Source organism: Pieris napi, chromosome 5 (assembly GCF_905475465.1).
Source record: "Pieris napi chromosome 5, ilPieNapi1.2, whole genome shotgun sequence".
NCBI lineage: Eukaryota > Metazoa > Arthropoda > Insecta > Lepidoptera > Pieridae > Pieris > Pieris napi.
Genome location: NC_062238.1, coordinates 13,435,222 through 13,455,973, shown reverse-complemented (window position 1 = coordinate 13,455,973; position 20,752 = coordinate 13,435,222). Strand labels below are relative to the sequence as shown.

At 36.7% G+C, this 20,752-nt stretch overlaps 2 protein-coding genes across 7 annotated transcripts; one reads left to right on the top strand and one right to left on the bottom strand.

Annotated features, from left to right (window-relative positions):
- Positions 1 to 1,702: 1,702 nt before the first annotated feature.
- On the top strand, positions 1,703 to 11,762 carry LOC125049486 (rhomboid-related protein 2-like). 4 transcript variants are annotated; one of them, XM_047648819.1, is made up of 8 exons: positions 3,676 to 3,958; positions 4,075 to 4,285; positions 8,975 to 9,069; positions 9,223 to 9,573; positions 9,757 to 9,909; positions 10,015 to 10,190; positions 10,301 to 10,485; positions 10,602 to 11,762. In XM_047648819.1, exons 3-8 carry the CDS (start codon positions 9,040 to 9,042, stop codon positions 10,724 to 10,726), a joined length of 1,020 nt encoding a protein of 339 aa, XP_047504775.1. In that variant the 5' UTR covers positions 3,676 to 3,958; positions 4,075 to 4,285; positions 8,975 to 9,039; the 3' UTR covers positions 10,727 to 11,762. The 4 variants fall into 4 exon arrangements, with proteins under 4 accessions (XP_047504776.1, XP_047504777.1, XP_047504775.1 ...); XM_047648820.1 differs by lacking the exons at positions 3,676 to 3,958; positions 4,075 to 4,285 and adding an exon at positions 1,703 to 1,979; XM_047648821.1 differs by lacking the exon at positions 4,075 to 4,285 and having other exon boundaries at positions 3,675 to 3,958.
- On the bottom strand, positions 11,613 to 20,410 carry LOC125049485 (mucin-5AC). Of its 3 annotated transcripts, none has more exons than XM_047648814.1 (11): positions 20,340 to 20,410; positions 17,684 to 17,737; positions 16,732 to 16,944; positions 16,111 to 16,182; positions 15,761 to 15,994; positions 15,381 to 15,584; positions 14,547 to 15,306; positions 13,848 to 14,218; positions 13,621 to 13,737; positions 13,289 to 13,477; positions 11,613 to 13,187 (listed from the first exon to the last, which is right to left on the bottom strand). In XM_047648814.1, exons 1-11 carry the CDS (start codon positions 20,386 to 20,388, stop codon positions 12,274 to 12,276), a joined length of 3,177 nt encoding a protein of 1,058 aa, XP_047504770.1. In that variant the 5' UTR covers positions 20,389 to 20,410; the 3' UTR covers positions 11,613 to 12,273. The 3 variants fall into 3 exon arrangements, with proteins under 3 accessions (XP_047504770.1, XP_047504771.1, XP_047504773.1); XM_047648815.1 differs by lacking the exon at positions 20,340 to 20,410 and adding an exon at positions 20,276 to 20,303; XM_047648817.1 differs by lacking the exon at positions 13,289 to 13,477.
- Positions 20,411 to 20,752: the final 342 nt, after the last annotated feature.

Genomic DNA, 20,752 nt, shown 5'->3' with positions numbered 1-20,752 from the left:
GGTGCAGGTGGATGGTTAGTCTCTCAAAGAGTTATAACTCTTAAAACTAGCCGTAAATAATCATCAATTACGAGTTAATGCTAATGGCAGACATAAACGTCGATTTAGTGAATAGCGACCGTACAGTGTACAACACTCGGCAGTTGTCCCGCGCCTATTCCCTAAATCTGGTTTGTACTTTAGATTACAGAAAACTTATAAAAAAATATGTAGGTACTACCCAGAATGAAAAGTAATGGTGCAAAAGACAAGAAAGATTTTAATTTGACAAAACGATTCAAGCATATTAAGTCGACTTACGAATTAAGTCGACGACTTTGTAAATGTTTATCATATTCTTTTTTTACAACAACTGAGCATTTGGTATACTGTAGTGGCAGTAAAATTAAAATGTAAATGTCCGTGATAAAAATATGGCGCCGAAAGCATTCCCGAAATAGCCGAGATCTCGGAGTTAACTCTAACCAACCTGCGCTTTAACACGAAACACAGGTGAATGCAGAGAATTTCTGCCAGCGTTCAAAAACAGCATAGAAGAAGAAGGAAGATCCGTATATTCTTTTCTAGTCTCGCAAACTGCTGCATCTGCATTAGTGAAATAATTAAATTTTCGAACAAATCGTCATTCATCCAAATTATTGTTTTTTAATTAGGTTAACTACTAGAATAACAACTTTTAATCGCCTTGATACATTTTGTTGGAGTCGATCTTTTTTATGTTCTTTGATCTAAGAAGCAAATCAGATTTTATGTTTAGGGTTTATCGAATGGACAAATCGTCATGGCGATACGGATGTTGTTTTAAATTTTATAGGCACACTTAAATTGATTTGTTTTTGCAGACTGGTGTATTTTCTTCCAATAGAAAGCACAATTTTATGAATACAATCTGGCCTACCTTAAGGTGAGGTGGTAATCGCAATACATCTTTTTAAGTCGGTTACAAATTTAAGGAATTTTGAGGTATTTTTTACCTATTAATAGAATAACGATACCATTAAGATAAATAGTGACATCTGGCGTCATACTCCCACATTTTGTTACTTATCGTTCCTTATAGAACATATAAAATAATTATAGATGACGCTGATCAAAAAACGCAATAATATTAAGGTCATAATGATTAGCGATACTATTCTGTATCTTGTATTAAAATATTATATTTTGAAAATAATATAAATTATCTTTATTAATAATTTATCCCGTGTTGAAATACGCCATCTAGTTGGAAGTTAAGACACTAATTTAGATAATGCTAGTTTATAGAGTGGAGCATAGATGGCGTTATCAGCCATTGATTAGAAACTTTAAGTTCAGAATTTGTTGAAGTGTGAAGTTTATTCCTTTCTGCAATACTATGAAAAAAATAATTTAATAAAAGTACACACTTGTGAGTCACAACTTAAAAGGTTTTTAGAGACAGAAATCTTTGATTTTAAGTAATTTGTAATGTAAATTGATTTTTAATCTTTTTCTAAAGTAAATTAATGTTTCTGTAATAATATTTAATATTACGTGATTACTTACAACATATGAGAAATAAAACATTATGACATAGTGCTTTGGAAAAGTTTAAAAGGCTCTCTTCACCTGAGACAGGTATTATCGAATCTATAAGCTCCTCGGGCGTAGCTAGCGCCTCGGTGGCAGCCGGTGGTACTAGGGTTTCAGAATTCAGGAGTTTCAGTCATGTTTCAGTGCAGTCTGCCTGCGCGGCGTTGCCATGACAACGAAGCTGCGGCCGATGACCCCGCCGTCGCGACGTCGCCAATAATTTATTTGTAAATAAGTAGGTAAAACCTATTCATAGCTCTCGAGAAGAGGACTCGATCCCGGTTTCCCTATGGATAATGTCGGGTAATAATGGTGGGACGCCTATGTGCGATTGTTGTTTGTGTAATGTGCAGTGAGTAGTGCATCCACAAGACAGACTTCGGATAAGCGCACTGCTATGCGGAGAAAGCTCTCTTTGTTTCCTTGTAAGTACTTTTCAGTTTCAAATTTCAATTGATTGAAGCAATTCACATATTAATTGATAAATGAAATCTGGATTTTGTCTCTCTGTCACTTGTCACAACAACTGTAAAAAATGTTTTTCCTGTTCAAGGATAATGTTTGGACATATGTTTTTAATTTTTAATATTAATTTGTAAAATATATTTTTGTTAAGGATTATTGTGTAAGGATATATGAAATGAATATAGATATCTATGATTACTTTTAAGTATGTGAGACGAAAGATGAGACGCATGGCTGCCGATTTTTTGGATCGACATTCGCTAAAGTATTTCCTGTTTTCACTGTGCGATAATAATTGTCAAATTAACTTTCTATCGCAACCCCAAAACGGCTTCAGCGATTTAATATACTTTAAGTTCCTTCGCTATGTGCTATAACTATACCGTGCTTCTTAAGTCACAACTGTCAGTAAATTGGTGACTCAATTCCTATTGTTTACATTTAAAGTGGGTCACACTCACCCATTAGCGGCGAGGCGACCGGCGGTCTAATACGATAACATCCTTATATTCCGTCCGCCTATCTCGCTCTGATATGTAAATAGAGTGTGTGGGGAAAAAAGACGACAGGGACATCTTGAATCGCAGTGTACCACATGTTGACCACTTTGTTTGCGGAAGTATACTACGTGACTAGTCGTTTGCAAAAAAACGTTTTGCATTCAGAAGTACGAGTATTGAAGGTACTCAGGTTTTGAGACATATCAACTGTAATAATAGGTTAGAAACTATCATACATTTTAATAAATAAAATTCCTAATCGAAAATGCTTAAACGTTTCCTACTGTAAACCTAGTGTCGTAAAAGGTACGCGTGCTACACGCAATGATTCTTGACTTCATTCCAACTTTGTGACTCGTTATCTAGAAGGTTATCAATGAACAGACTTCATTGTTTTGACGAAGGGCAGAACTTCGAACATTTGGTATGAAAAAAGACACATGATTCACGTCAATCGATACCTGCCTACCTGTCTTAAACGTTGAGTATTTTTTTTTTAATTCAGTCATAATCTAAAAATAACCGGTAACGATTTAACCTTAGAGCCAAACCACATTCGTCGTAACAAAATACGTGTATTAACCGCATTATACCTACTCTAAATATAGTTCAGGTGGGGAACGCTAAGTCAATGTTGCGAAATAGATGGCGAGTTGGTACAGGATTTAAAACCGCTATAATGAGATGAAATAGTGGCAGCCTGCAGTCAATTAGCGGAAGTAAATTATTATAATGAGGCGCGCACTGAGTCCCGCAGACGAGACGTAAAGCCTCGTAGGGTGCTGCGATCGATGCGTGTAATTACGAGCTCTCAGCCCTCAGACTTGTTAATGTACGCTTGGTTTTAAATATAAATTAATTTTCCTTCCCTGAAAGAACAATGACGTCACTCTGTCCCTCGACTCCAGCGACCGCGATTCGTTTCATTATCACGCGTTATCGTGCGTCGACCTCACCCGGGTTTCTAGGTCACTATACCCACATTGTCTAAAACCAGGTTACCAGATTAACCCCACGTCTGAATTGGGCGTCCGATTGACTTTGTTTATTCGTTTATGTAATCTATATCCCCCAAGTAATATTTTATGCGTATATGTAAATCAGTCCTCTACTAGCGTGTATCATATTATATATTATTATCACGACACGTGAGCGATTAATAATCTTCGAACTAGATTGCACTATGCCCTGCAATCGTACTGCACGACGATTAAAAGCGTGTCCGAAATAACACCCGATTTGAGATAACATTTGAAAATCAGCTGGCAATTCTCCGACCGAACGTTGTTTGCATTCGATCGAAATATATCGGTGAAAAAAGACGCGTTCTATTTAGATTCATCAATATGGTAACCTTATCGAACTAAAATAGTAAAAACACATCCAAGTAGCGTTTTATAAAGTGTATAAATCTACTACAGAAGATGATCCCGATTATAGTAAGTACGTCAATGGTTTCAAATGGTTTGTAATATCAATCACGATCAACGAATTGTCGATTAATTAACATATCACATTATAACAAGTGAATTGTTGTTGATAACTTTATTATCAGCGTGGAGTACGCCGCGGCGCCCATAACACGATGACGGCTGCAGCGATCACTCGCAAGTCCACCTTGCTTGTCGCCTGACGTCAGTAGCAATAGACTGCTACAGAAAGATAATAACATTTTTATAATAATATAATAATAATCATCAGTGTCGATTTTCTGATGTGGTGGATGATTTATAATCTGACGAAATCAAGCTCGAGAACTGATTATCGTAAGTCGATTTCATTATTTATGTTGTTCTAGAAATTGGTAAAAGTGAATTACGCCAAAAGATAGTTTTGGTCATTTTTATAGCGACCTGTGAACTATATTAAATCGAAAACACTTGCACGTGGACATTCTTTGACGGATAGAATATGACATCGTTTGTAATTTATTTGGTAAATTTTGAAACAAAATGATAACAGGCAATCTACGTTGTAATATCACAGAAAGTTTCACACATGAAATAGGTATTGTTTATCGATTCTGCAAACTTATAGGTTTTTGTTTAATTTCGCTCTATTCAAATTCCTGCCCAGTAATGTATGCTTTGTGTGATCGAGAAGTACCCACTCGAAAATTGCGAGAAAAACATTCGCTCGAGAGGCTTTTTGTTTATGTTTACTAGACAGTGGTTGTAAAACTACTTTTATCTTTTGTAATTTTTTGTGATCATTAAACAGTTCGAATAATATATTAGGAAAGTTACTCTAACATGTATAATATTGTTTTTTCTTTTTTTTTACATCAGAAAGTCATCCTTTTTCATATACGACATTACTTACCTATATAAAGCGATTCATTTAACATAACTATGAAACATGTTTGCAACAAACAGCAATGATTTAAAACACTTTAATGCGGGCGCTATTTCAATCCGTCCTTCGCCTTTCCTAGCTAGACTGTTGAAATATTGACAGCGTCTGCTTTGAGATAATACGTTTTTATTATATGAATAGAATACATAGAATATGGATTCACTTTTCCTCAATACTTAGAAACATATTTGGATACAGGTACATTAAAAGTTAAATTGATTTCTAATCACGCTTTAATTAAATGCATTTTGCATTATCTATACGTATGATCGTTTAGACAGAACTTTGGAGTATTCTATACTTATTTAATATATTATATAAAATTTATGTTCTGTATAATTTAGTAAAACGATATCTGGCTTTGTTATGAAGTATAATCATTATAATTTTGATTAATATTTTATAACTTAAAACTATTTTTTTAAACAGTTTCTAGGAACATATGAGTTTCTTTACAAAATGAGAAATTTGTTCGTATTATTCAATTATATGTCTCAAACAGGCGTGGTACCTGATAACTAGGTGACATTTGATAAGCCCGTTGTTGTATTAAACCAATTAGTGTTTATTACATGTCAATGCTTCTCTTACCGAATCAATAGATTCCTATTAGAATGGGTGTGGCATTGTTTGCCGTGGGTGGACCATGGTTAAGCAAGCGGGTAACGTCGAAATCCGCCACCACATTACCAATACGCTCTGGACGATAGGAAGAGTCTTAACAGTCAAGAGAGATGTGGCTGTCGAAAATTTTATAAAAAAAAATTAGAAGTGACTTCTCAGTATCGCAGGTTTTTTTACTTAATAATTTATTATTCATTATCTATTTCCTGTAATTACTTAATAAATCCATCCATCTTCCGGTATAATTAATGTATATATAGATACCATTATAATTGGCACAATAAAGTGTACATTTCAAGTGTAGATAGATTATAGAGAAACTCACCAACAAAGCCATAAAACTCAAACCTTAGAATAGTGCCTAAACTGAGACAATTAGAAGTAGCGAGAAAGTTACCTACTAATAAAACTGATATTATTAGCTGATATATTTACGGCCAAAACCAATATGCAATATCAATCCAATTTTAGCTGTCATAGACTGACAATTCAATCCATTTCTAAAGAAAAGCATGCCAATATTCAATACATGGACTGAGATACCAATCTAATTATTCAACCAATCGTTCAGAGGGCGGATAAGAGATTGAAGATTGCCCTCTGTATGAAAATGAATGTTTACTCATGCCAACAACCTATCTGTCCATTTTGACAGTTGCTTCAATTGGCCAAATCAATCTCGGATTGCTATCGGTGAAACTCGTATGATTTGGGTTTGGGATTGCGACCTAACTTAATATTCATTGGGAAAATTTATTCATCTTCGTCATCTTCCAGTTCTAGTGATAGTGATTTGGAAGTTTAAATGCAATTATCCGATTGGGATAGTAATTCTGAAGCTGGAAGAAGACAACATACTTCTGTGCGAAGACATAAGAAGACAAGAATTTATTATATCCAGAGCCTGAATGACGCCGAATTCACATTTAGATTTAGGTTAACAAAAGAAGCTTTGGAGACACTTTTACACAAAGTGATGTCTATATATGACTTCTTGCAGGTTTCATCTTGTCATCAACTTTTGTAAAAAAAATTTAAATATTAGCTACAACCAAAAATATTTGTTACTATAGATACTACCTACTAACTCCACTTCAAAACCTCAAGACTCCAGCAGAACATCTTTATAACGAATCTCAAATACGAAGCAGAAATGTGGTGGAAAGGACATAATATGGTGTTTGGAAAAAATCGGTTCCCCAAAATCGGTTTGTCAAAAAAGGTTTTGCTTCAAGTATCTCGTGTACAAGCCGTGATAGTGGCATGTGCAGTGTTGCACAATATTGCTATTGATATGCGAGATGAACATTTTGAACTACTGCAACAAGTAAATGAACAAGCTGATGATATTGATCAAAGCGCAATTGACAACGTGGGAAATGCAAGTGTGCGAAGTAATCTTATAAGTGATTATTTTGCTTTATTACTATAATATTTTATAAATTACAACATTTTTGAGATAAATTAAATAAAAATTCAATGCTTTTATTTAAATAAAAATACAATTTTTTAATACAATACATCCTCGCTCCAGGCACAAAATCTATTATTTTTCTAATTTATTTAACAATATATTTTTTTCTATGGCCCATAATTCTCTTTTATGCTCTCTTTCTTCCTCTTCAAATGCCCATTGCTTTCTCTTATTTAGAAGCTCTTCCTTTCAATTGACTTTCATTTCCTTCGACAAACAACAATATCATGTCTTTGACTTTTTCCTCGATAGGGGGTAAGAGGAGTAGCAGCACTAGGGCCACCTCCTGTACGATATGTTTCAGCATGTATCAAGGCAGACTTTTTTCTTGTAGCCCTCTTTAAGCTTTAGCACTGCGAAAGTTTACCCCACTTGTGCTATTAAACAGCGCCTCCAGCGTCTTCCAGCACCGCTCTTTCTCCTGCCAGGTGACTGAGTCACTCTTTTTATTTTCTAATATATTTTTATGGTCAGTAACAAGCGAAGTTAGAAGGTCAACTTCTTCCCGGCTGAAATTGACGCTTCTTTCACGTTTTTGCGTAGACATTTTTTTAAGTTAAAGAACCAACCTCGAATCACAAAAACAACATACACAAACTACTCAGAGAAAATTTATATTTGTAATAATATGTACTAAAATACTCAATAACCTAACAAACAATAATACCATATGACAATGACAGCCCGTTTCATTACAAGTAATATTAAATGACCAACAAAAAGGTTAAGGTTCTAGGTATGTTTTTCTATAGAATTTATTTGTTCGTAACAAAAAAACAAACAAAACGTTGCATAGCTATTTGCTACTTTATCCATACATTGTGAAACAGACATTAAGTCTTACTTATTTTATTTCGTTCCAAAAACAGCAAACTTTTGGTATGCTTGAACACAACATATTGCATTGAACGAAACGCGGTCGAGAGGCAAGGATCACGCAAAAGATTGCTGTCAATCTTTTGTCAAATAAACAATCGGATAGCAGAAATGTTTATTGGCATGCAGATTGGAGATCGGTCTTTAGATATGAATCAGTCCAAGATTGGTTATAATCATAGATTGATGATACATTATTAATTTTGGCCGTTAGTAGTACTCTTATGTCACTACGGTATCATGACACCGTACCGAAATAGATATATTGTATTCTGGACAAATTGATTTATTACAAGAAATTACAATAACCAATCCATTTGTTATCCAATGGATTTTAGGAAATTCAATAGGCTTTATTACCATTAATATAGAAGGATAATTCCGCTCGTTACGTGTCGCTCCTCATGGTAATTCTACGATGAGTAAGAAATAGAACAAGCTAATAATTAATTAATTATTTCACGAGTATATAAATAGCCCATCCTTAGCCGCTGCGCCTGGGCGGTATTTCCTGTATTGCGACCGCAAAGTTTGTACCACAAACATTTGTATGAGAAACAACATCGTTTGTATCCTGTATATAGAGTGAACTGTAAGGCTGAATCTAATTATAGTAAAAATACTAATACTTAAGTTTCAATTGGAAATAAATTTATATTTTAACAATTGGAATTGGATTGATAAAATAGAACAAATTGTTGGTTAAAGATAAATTGTATGACTTTTACGAAAGGCCATTGTGCACTAAACATACAATATATATTTTTATTTATTTAGCCTATCAAGCACGCGATCACTATGATCACCAGGCAGCACGGCTTCCTAAAAAGTGACTTTATTTTCTTAAACTTAGGTCTGGTGGGCTTAAGTATTAGAAATGTATCCAATGACGTTTACATAAAAGTTACATATTTAAGTATCAAATAGCAGTTATCAAAATTAATCCTTGCCGCCATTCGGCTGCATGTAAATCTGTGCATCGGATGATGCGATAACTAACCGCAACTAATTACATATAAATAGTCAGTTTCCCGCTAACAATATTTTGAGGGAATTCCAGCGCAAGTTTCCCCAACTGTGGTTTAAATTGAGCTAGTTTCATGTACGTGCATCATTGCTTCAACAGGAGCCCCAAGCAATGGTTTGAGCTTTGGAGTCTGTGGAAGATGAGAACAGGATCGACCGGAAATAATGGCTCCACACGCGGAGGATTGCGAAGAGGTCTGTTTATAAATGTGAATAATATTTATTAAAAACTGAAAGTGTTAGTGATTATAAAGTAATAGATTTTAGTAATGGAAAGACTTACTATGTTTTACGTTAGATAAGGCCTTATAGGTGAGATCCAATGAGACGAGTGACAAAACTTTTCAGGTGGAGCGACTCAGCAGGGAGGAATACCAAACGGTACCAGTACACCAAGGAAGAAGAATATTGCCAGTCGAAGCCTCTTCGGCACAAGCCTGGATAGAGAATGAAGATCTGAACCCTGGACCTGACAGCAGAACCAATAGCCCCGGCGAAAACCGTAGATTGCTTGGGAGAAAGGCTGAAAAGTCAGGATTGCAATCTGGACTCACTCTCGGGGTCTGGAAACAATCCAAGTGCTCCTTAAGCAAGACGGTAATAAAGCCACAAGCGAAGACCAAGTTTCAGAAACGAAAGGACGTACTCATTCAAGCTTTGCGACCCCCATACTTTATCATCAGCATTATCATTTTTATTGTAAGTGATTTTAATATAATTTGCAAACTAATGACCTATTTGTTGACGTACAGGATAATACTAATTAATTTCCATGAAATAGTGAGGAAAACAATACATATTGGGAAATTAAACAAAATTTAAGGCTAATTCTAAATTATTGGCTGTAATCAATTTCCTGTTATAATAATTTTGTTGATTTAGGCGGCATTGCACTTGTGCGGACCCGGGGAATGGCGGGCTTGGCTAGAGTGGGCACCGGGAGCGTGGTGGCAGGAGCCCTGGCGGCTGATTACCTACGGCTGCGTGCACGCCGGCACCGCCCATCTCGCTATCAACGCGCTCGTCGCTCTGGCAGTGAGTAGCCCCTATACTAAGTTTGTTATGAACATGTGGATTCTTGATCGCCACATTGTTGGTCGTAATTTGCAAATAATAAAAGTGTGCCGTGCTCTTGAATAGGTCGGGTGGCGTCTCGAGCGCGAACAAGGATGGGCACGCGTGGCGATCCTTTGGAGTGGCGGGCTAGTGGCCGGCGCCTTAGGTGCGGGAGCGCTGCAACCGCGGGTGCATGTCGTGGGTGCTTCCGCCGCTGTCTACGCGCTTCTCACGGCACACCTGCCCAACGTGTGTCTGAGGTCAATACTGGCAATTGATGATATAATATAATGTCGAGATATACGACATATTCTATAAGAATAGTACAATTTGTCTATTTTGTTGGCATCATCCATATTTCTCATTACAGGTTCGGCCATATCCCTCTATGGTGGTTCCGACCGCTTAGTGTAGTGGTGCTAGGCGCTTCAGAAGTGTGGTGGGCGGTAATGCGGGCAGGTGGGCCAACGAGTGGCTCGGGCTACCACGTGGCGTGGGCGGCGCATGCGCTCGGCGCCGCCGCCGGTCTGCCGCTCGGCTTTCTCATTTTTAACGGTCAGTCTTTAATTTCACTTGACAATACATATATGTATATTGTATATATCTACATTATCTAATGTTTAAGTAAACACAGAAATAAAAAGTTAATTTCTTGATGTCCCACATTTCAGGCGAAAACAGCGGCGACAGGAGAATAGTGTGGTGCAAAATATTATCGATGTGCGCAATAGTGGTGGCCGTGACGTCGGCAGCGATACACTTCACGTACTGGTACGATGCAGACCACTATAGCTGAAGGCGGCTCTCGCTCCTCGTGATGAAGAGGATGCGCTACAATTCCCTACTGACGAGGCCCTAGATATGAGGGTTGTGAGACATATCGAGACTGAAGTATACACAAGCAGAAGTTGTCACTTCAACGATATACTTTGTAAAACTACACTTTACCTATTTATGTAGTTATTTCTTTACTAGCGAAGAATAGGTTTATTCTTCGGATACTATACAGTGTCATTGATAACTTTTCAACCAATAATATGATTTAAGTACTACAATTAACAAATTGGAATAAACATAATTAATGTACAAAAGTTGTTACATAACGAGCTTTGGAAAGGTCTTCCTTTGAGTCAGACATATTTTGGACGAAGACTCTGATAGGTCTAACTGATATCCGTACTTAAAGGTAGTTCTTAAAAAACATTACTAATCTCTGAAAGAGATTTTGTGTGTGATATTATGTCTTAATAATACGTTTAAGCTGTATGTTACATGGTTTGAAAAATTAAGATTACAGGTTAATTCATCATTAGTAACGTTTTTATGAAAAAATTATCTGTAGTTATTATGTTATAAACGTAACAATGTAAGGTTATTTCTTCTGATACATATTCAAAACCTGACTCTTTAAATAAAATAATAAACTTCATATTTGTTTGTAAAACATATATGTGATTAGGAAATACTGTCTATCTCTGAATAATGTCGACACTCGACTTAAATGTTTCGGGATTGATAACAATAGATGGCGTTAACTATAATTAACAGAGTCAGGCAGCAAAAGTTTGGAAACGCGATTTCTATGAAATCACAGAATTGTGTTTTGTATCAAAACGCTCGACTTAGGAATTGAATGTGTACATAAATAGTTAGATAATAGCGTATTTCGATTACCAAAGAAATTATTAATCTAGTCTTTATTGTTGGCTAAGTACAAAATTTATCTATTTATAGATTAAACGACTTTCGTCGCCAGTTCAGGTCCTAATATTATTATTCGTAAAAACTACTTTTATATACATATTTTCAATAAAAGTGATCCTTTCGTAAAATGCGTTTTATTCATTTTCATTTTTTTATTGTTAAAAAGAAAGAGTTTTAAATTTTATTTAATTATATACACCTAAAAATATACTTACGTAACGTTTTACATGGTCAAAGGCAAGATTGAATGTTTCATTAAAAATGGAGATATTACATTTCGTGTCACGGCTATGTTATACAATTTAATGTATTGTTTTACATAATATATGCAATTATTTCCATTCCCGAGATCGAACCCGACAATGTCGGTGAAAAATGTGCCTTAACTACACTTTCGTTTATGTAAATAAAAACACGTATAATCAACAAGTAATTCCGTGTCCGTGTAATCCCGATTCTCAGAATCATTCTTTAAAATGAAACAATATAAAAAATATCTATTTCTCAAGACCCTCACTGATCTGACACATCTTAAGACTAAAATTATTATCACTAGCTTATACCTACAATATAAATGCAGTTTTTAAAGCACAAACTCAGTCCCGGGCCTCGGATAGCACAAAACAAAGTTTTAAAACCTTAGCAAGTTAATTGTCTACATTGCACTCCTAGCTCTGTACATTTGCACTCTTGGCACGGCGTCGACAACTCCGCAATAATTCTCCCGACGCGGTACATGCGGCCATATATATTACATCCAGCTAGTTTTGGCAAACCTGGTATCAATCCCGGAACTATGTTCGGTGGCCTGGTTTCCGTCGTCTGTCCCGCGTGTCCTTTACTTGTTATTTCAACAGTTTTGGTTGTTATGGGCCGCTGAGTCGGTTTTGTGAAAGGTTTTCGTGTTGCGACGAAAGGTTTTGCTGTTGACGGACGAGGTGTTGATTTTCTAATTGCTGTCGCTTCACCGAGTACCAAGTGATCTATTCTATTTACGGTGTTAAATGTTTTAGATGGAATGAAGGAATACTGATTAGTTTGATGAAATTGAGATGGTTTTTTCGTTGTTGTCGTTGTTGTTGTTGTTGTTGTCTCAGTCGCGGAGCTAAATGGTGATGAAGGATTTGTTGCTCTCTTTGGTGGAGTGAAGAGTGGAGTTACATTTGACGGAATTTTCTTAAACGGTGCTGTAGAAGTTGTTTCATATGTCTCGCTGAGAAGGAGTTGAAGGACGCTTCCGAGCGAAAAACCTTCATCGGCATCATCATCATCTTCGTACTCGTCTAATTGAGCGTTGGTTTCGTTCACTTGCACTGGCAAAGTTTGTGGTCTAACAGTAGTCGAACTTAACGTTGGGGTAGTTTGCTGCTTAACTTTTTGATTCTTTATCAATAGATCACTTTCATCGGTGTCATCAATTTCGGAGTTTGAAGTGGTGATACTTATTTCTGCCGTATTGATTAAGCTGTTGTTGTTCCTCTCAATTATGTCATGTTTATTTGTGTGCGTAGAGTCTAATGGTTTAGATTTTTCTGTATACTTGGTATGGTTACCTGAAATTAAAATTTCACTATTAACTTAACATTCCATCTTAACAAGTTTTAGCGCCTAATATACGTCATTTAATTTACATTATGTTAATGTAAAGAGTTACCGTTTTCACAGATAAGTTCCCCGCAACACAGATCAAGCGACCCAGGTGGTCGGCGGAAACATCCCGAGGGCGCATTGCAAGGAAGCGGCGAGCAATGAAGCTCACCCCAGGCACAGGTGCACGTTGAACAAGCTAGGTTTATAGATTCGCCTTCCTCTACTCGTCTTCCGTCATTTGTAATACATTTTCCTTAAGCCATTAAAATAAAAAGATTATCCTACCCGTCTTATAAATAAAAAAATATATGACATAGATAGTGACGTCAAATATTTGAAATCGGTTCCTGTAAATTTACTTATTAGGTATCTAATTTTTAAATATTTTGCACGTACCTTCACCAACTTGTCCCATAGAAGTCGTAAAGTGAGGTACAGCTGGCCCCGATGGGGTACTGGGATACAATGCGTGGTAATCATCCGCTATACTAGGTCCTTTGGGGATGAATCCTCCTGGAAATGGTTTTACGCAATGTTCATTCGTTCATTTTATTTGTTAGCAATTAGTATTTATTTAGTAACGGGAAACTTTAAACATAAATGTGCAGTTAGGTGTAAAATACCTTCAGTTTGAATAGGAGGTGAGAAGAGATTCTTTGCAGGCATTTCCGATTCCGTGTTGCCTTTGACAGGTAAGTTATGTTCAGGTTTAGTTTCCTTTGCGTTGTTAAAAGAAGCTCCAATTGTGAACTCCATGGGTTTTTCTTTATCTTTTGTTGGTTGATTAGTGAAAATATGTTCCGATTCGTTTTTATTTGTAAAAGTCGGATATTGTATAGGACTGTATACATCTTCACGCCGTTTAGAGTAAACATTTCTGTCGTTATTTGAATGATATACGGGAAATTTTTCTTCTTTCTCTATCGGATAAGAACTTTCTTTCGCAGACAAGTCTTCGTCAACTACAGCATCTGCTGCTACGAATGGAATAATCCTAAAACAAAAACTGATAATTAAATACATGATGATATTTTTCAAGTAGACAAGTCATGAAATTGTCACCACTCTCCCCCTAATTTGTTGAATGAATAACAAAATATGGCAAAGTTCTTTAATTTGTTCATGAAAGCCCACAGAAGCTGCTGAAAACTATTAATTAAACACTGCTTCTACAAGATTTATACAATCAAGGCGTGAGGTGATCTGTCTTCATCTTTCTTCCGATAAAAAATTTTGGCCCGAAATGAGGTTGTAGTGAGTTCTATTGTAAATCTTCGTTTTACTATTCGGTATTTTAATTATAGATTGCACTTACTACTTACTTCAAATTAGGGAGTGATGGTGGTAGCGTTGCTTCACTATAATCATAGTCAGCGTCCTCTTTAGTCTTCTTAGAGATATTATGTGAGTCTGCTAGCATAGGCAGATCAGTCGTAGTAGGTAGAGTTGTTGTTGACGATAAGGGCACTACAGCTGGTGAAGGGAACGTGGCATTTGTTCTTAAAGAGCTCGTCACGTTTATCACAAAGATTTCAGTATCATCAATCTGTTCGTTATGAGTTCTCTCTGTTATAATCTCATTAGCTGGAAAAGTTTCAGCTTCAATTCCTGTTTCATCAGTAAATGGAATTCTTGGTTGAATCTCCGCTTGCATTTTGAGGGTATCATTGGTACTTGTTATATTATAATAAGAGGTCGATGATAGTTCGGAAGTACAATTAATAGTACCATTTATCATAATTTTCACCGAGTTCTCGGGCTGTTCTGTGATTGAACTATCGGTGGTCACTGCAGTAGTACTCGGCTCAGTAAATGTCGTGTCATTATCGATTAAATCTTCCTCAGTTTGCGTACTGTCGGGACTAACAATCGTGCTTAGACTGGTTTCAAATGGATCTTTGTTATTACTTATTGTAGTGGGCAACTTGTCACTGGTTACAGTTGAGATATTGTCCGCTGCAGTACTCAACGTTTTAACCGTAGTTTCCCGTTTTGTAGATTTGGATGAATGAAAAGATCTGTCCTCAGTTTTGCTGTGCTCTAAATAATTTTCTAAACTCTCTAGATTGTGTTGTGATATATCTGAAAAGTAATTTATAAACTCATAAAAACATAATATAAATATGTCGAAAAAATCGTAAGCCTATGTAACTTACCTTGCTCAGTATGATTACACTGGTACTGGTGCGGGCAGCATTGGCCTGCTTGCACGAGTGGGGTACAGCCTTGGAGGTTGGGAGCACACGATAAGTGTTGGCACCGAATGTGGCCTCGTAAGCAGAAGCATTGCGTACATGAGTCCTCCGTTGATAGCACAGGTTTACCCTCCTCAACCCATTGGCCGTCGTTTGTTTGGCAATCTGTGTAGGTTTTATTTATACTAATACATATTTTAAAAATAAACAAAATGTAGACAACGATTAAGTATTATTTTTATATTACTTGTTTAAAACTTGCTATTTCTACTTGCTCTAGAAATGATATGTATGCATTACATCATACACATAATATATACATATCTACAAGTCAAATGTACCATTTGGGTTTCTGTTGAGAGGTGGTATGGTAGTGGGATGTTCACAGTAATATCTCTGGGGACAACAGGCGCCCGGTGTAGGGCGAGGTTGGCACCCTGGCTGTGGAGGCAGACACTGGGGGCGCACGCACCGCCTGGCGCCACCGAGGCAGAAGCACTGCTCGCACGCTATATTTGAGCGCATAGCAGAGCCCGCGGCGTATACTGTTCCGCCTTCTACGCATGCGGGTAACGCTGGAAATAAAACAAACATTTATTTATTTTTTAAAGAATTAATTTTAAATTTTACTCTATTATTGAGAAGGATTGCATAATATTTAGGAAAAATAAGAACAAAGTATTAGACATACCTAACGTAGTATGTTGAAATTCAGATATTATTTCTTCTGACGACACATCTGACGCACTGAGTTCTACACCATCTAAAATTGAATATTTTTTCAGTTAATATAATAACACTTCGTTTCTTAGCTAAGGAATTTTATCTTTTGGCCCGCAGCGTTATTTAAATATGTGTAGGAAACCTAAATGAGGAATGCTTCCTGCCATCAATTTATTTCACCTTGTAAGACTAACTCGACCACTGCTATTATATTAGAAAGCTAAAAGACATTGCAATATTTGTGACAAAATCCGAAAACAATAATTGAGGAGTCAGACGAGACGGTCAGTTGCTAAGCAATATTTCCCTTTCTTCCTAATTCCCATTGATCTTTCATGTATCATCCGCATACTGCCAATATTTCACAATGTTCACAATATTTAATTTTTACTCGTAAAGATTGATCTAAATGATTTACTTCATCTACATTGAAACAAACTTCATTAGAGCCACCTAGACGATCTTGCCCGCAGAACACCAATTGGTAGACAAATCGTACCCAGTATCTTTATTCAAGTATGCCTTGAGTTTTCACTTAATGTGTGAAATTTTGTTAGAGTCGTCTTAAACCAATTGAAGTTAAAGTTACCCGGGCAATGTATGTGAGGGCAGCAATCGTCCCGGCGGTGCAGCGTATGGCAGCGGGGCGGAGACGCTGGTAGCAGCGGACAACTTCGGCGACGGCACGAGAGCGCGCCACCGACGCACGCGCAAGACAAGCAAGCGGCTTGCGTGCGGACAACCGCACCCACCCGGTACCAGCGCCCTTCATACAAGCAACCCGCTGGCAGCTCAACTTTACCTGAAAAGTTATAATAGAGTCACACGATCTTTATTGCTTTCACTTCATCCACTTTCATAACACTCTCGATGACATCATAAGCGAATATGATTAATTGACGTCGTTGTACTGAAGTGTAAAAATTCCAAATACAAAATTCAAGAATCATTTAATCATATAGGTAACACAATGTACACTTATGATCGTCAAAAAATAAAGAACTGTATATGAAATGCTTCTAGCTTTACATTTAGTGCCAGTTCTCAAATCAAGGGCGTAGAACGGAAGAGAAGAACTGGCAATAAACTCTACGCCACTCTTTTTAATCGCTATGTTTTTTTACACAACGTTTGTAAGGAGCTGCAACCATTACACCATGCTCCACATGACATCTTAGTAATTAATAATAATAACATAAATTAAAAACAAAGACTTTTCCTCTATCAGTAGGAGGCCTGGTGAAATAGGAGCACGCACTTTCATTCTCGTGGGAACAACACGCAAACACACAGTCAAAATAACTAATATCACCGCATACACGAATTCAAGTTCGACAATCACCACAAGTAGCACCCGTTCACGGGTATGACGCATGGTCAGCCATCGGCCCCCTCGCCATATTTTAGGGAGAGAGACAACCCGACGCATGGACGCCGCCGCCACCGCCGTATGATGATGATTAGGTTTCTCGACCTCATAAGCTTACAACATTCAAGCGATTAGAACAGTTAGCATTAAAAGGCAACGAGCTTATTCTTACCATGACCCAAGGCTGTGTTAAAGTCGAATATATTTTCTCCACCTTCACAGCTGCCTGAAAATCAATTTACAACATTTTAATAAGCATGTTTTCTGATAGTTACTATCTTATGATGAACGCCTTATGACTTCGACTATTATTTGTAGTTACAATTTAAAAAAATACACCTCGATAATTAATAACAGTACAGAAGAGTGTGAGAGTGAACGATGAAAGTTTTGCTAATTACAAACAAAGGTTTCCGTACCGTTACTTTCCCGTGAGTAAGTTTGCGTTTACAATGGAGTCGTTTATCCTGTGAATACATTGTATGATAAAAAATACTCATTTCATCAAAATATTTTTTTAAACAAATACTCTTTATAGATAAACAACATAATTCACCCTCCCGTCGATGGTTTGTCTAAATGGCCAACAGAATAGAGTTACAAAAGCTGATGTTACTCTCTGTTGCCATTTCTGGCAACCACCTAGTGGCCCACCGAACGCGGGTCACCGTCTATCAAACCAATCCAAAGAAGGACTTAACTCTTAAAGACCAATTAATTTGTCATACTTTGTAATAACCCTATGGAATGGCTAGTGCTGGTCTATTTGGTACTGTCATGGGCAGGTTGGGGCTGGTCCTCCTGTTCTGGGTGCAACTCATGAATTGGAAACCGAGATACTTTGCATTATTTTCTTAACTTAGAAAAAAACTAAGCCCGTTTTGTGAGATGTAGTTACACAGTTATGAAAATAATGGCTATGAAACAGCATTTAACATTAAGACAATCATTTCCCATGTCACAGCCACGGTGGGAATATTGTAAGCCCACCCGCCGACACACTGTAGTCAATCGAACCGCAGAGCCACGAATAACTACAACGAAAAACCAAAAATATAACAATTCGAGTTCCAGTTCAAAAATGTTTGACTTGTTACTCTCGAATGACGCGGGCGTGTGTTTTATTTGGCTTGAATGAGCCGAAAACTGGTTTCATAATAAATTCTGTCATTCTGCTTATCGTTTAACCATATATCAGTTATTAAAGGGATTGGAAATATTACAACATACAACCTGATGCATGTTTTTTTACAAACTTACATTTTAATGATGATACCACTTCTGTTACACAGAAATCTTTCGGTTTTTAGAAAAAAAGGACCAAATTTATGTAATCGTAACCTTAAAACATATACGTATATTTTAAATAAACTAATTATTGTACATTTGAGCTGAAAGCAACGAGATAACCGGATCTGTAAGGGAAGCCCCAGCCCTGGATTAAATAAAAAAATCTTTGATGAGAGCATTTCGTGAAGGCAAAAGCACGGAAAATTGAATAATGAAATATGGTTATCAATCACAACGGTGCTCTATTCCCGTTCAGATCGACACGAATTGATGGGACTCTAAAGTATGGAGTTAAAGTTCAATTTCCAACAATTTGTGTGACATAGCGGTGTCTGCATTAATTACCGCGGTGGTTGACATAACAGCGTGATACGCGCCTTAAGAAGTTGAACTATTGGATTTTTTAAATAAAAAAAAACTAAAATTGTGGACATAATACAAACAAAGTGTTTGTTACAAGGAACCGGGTCAGTTGTCAGGAGTCATTAACACAAGGAAGATTTCACTTCATGGACTAATTAGAGAATATTGTTTTAAATGCTAATGGCAGACACAAGCTATTATTCTCAATAATACTGTCCGTCTATTTACGCTAACACCTACTAACAAGGAACGCTAAATATTTTGTTAATTTTGTACATTCATTTCTAATCTTTGTTCCAATAAAAACATAAATTTATCCAAAACCTGCACAAATGATTTGTCGAGATCTGTGAGTTCTGGACTAACTGAAATAACAATAGCAGTGAAACCTCAGGTGAACATTTCAAGGGCGAGGACTGGGGCTGTGGGCCGCAAAAATAAATTACTTTTTATTGGTGTCCTTCCCGCCGGTCCTAACTACCTCTTGGAACTTATTAATAATACCCATTGTATATATCGCTCGTATTATGTGCGAGAAAGCCTAGATTTAAATTTTCTTATTTTTATACTCAGGCTATTTTACTTTTTTTAACAAAAATCTACTTTATCTGAACATATTTTACATTTAAATTTGATATAAAATAAATAAATGTAAGAGAACTCTATCAGCTGCCCGCGCGTTAAACTCTTTTGAAAAGCTGCTCTTGACTTCGAACGACCGCACGCTTTTTGCTCTCGCGAAAACACATTTTCCTGATTATATAATACATATCTGAATAAACCATGTAAGAAACCTTTAAATTTCATTAATTAAAATGTGTTATCGTCTCTTAAATAACAAATAAAGCAGCAACGAAACGCGAAACAAACAAAAGGGAACGCTCTGATTTTTACATTATCTTTTTTTCAATAAAAATATTAAAATTGTTAACGTAAATGATTTATTAACGTTTAAATATTACTGGTTAGTTAAATTTTGCAAGCTGAATAGTAATTACATCTACACCTCTAAAAATAACTGACTTCTTTCGAATTTCTCGCCTCTCGGTAGAGTTTAGCTAACAACAAAAGCGAAATTGAGTTCAAAAATAATACACAGTATGATATTCACGTGTACGGGTCATAAGGCGTTCATCCTTGTGGGTTGAGGGTCAATGACCGTATTTGCGTAGGACCTGCGAGTGTTATGAGCACGAAGGCACAGAGGGGCGCGACTGTAGCCATGACGTGCAGCCCACACGACCGCCCGACACTAACTGACCCTCTGTCCCACAGCCGACTCTCCATCTATAATCTACATATTATATTATTTTAACACGGCCACTTGGCGTAGAGCTTTAACGCTTTTAAGTTTATTCTAGTTAATCTCGCCTGTCTTCCTTCGCTCCATGATTCACAAAGCCGTTTGCAAAGAAGCACAAAAATAAAATCGGAGTCTAGGATATGGTCAAGCGAACGGAAACTTGACTGACTAGGAACACCCTCTATGTAATTTTCAGCCTTCAATTTTCTATTTACAACAAGAGCTTTATTTATCTCTTCTTCATACCTATCAATAACTGCTTATGACCACTATATGCACGAAGAG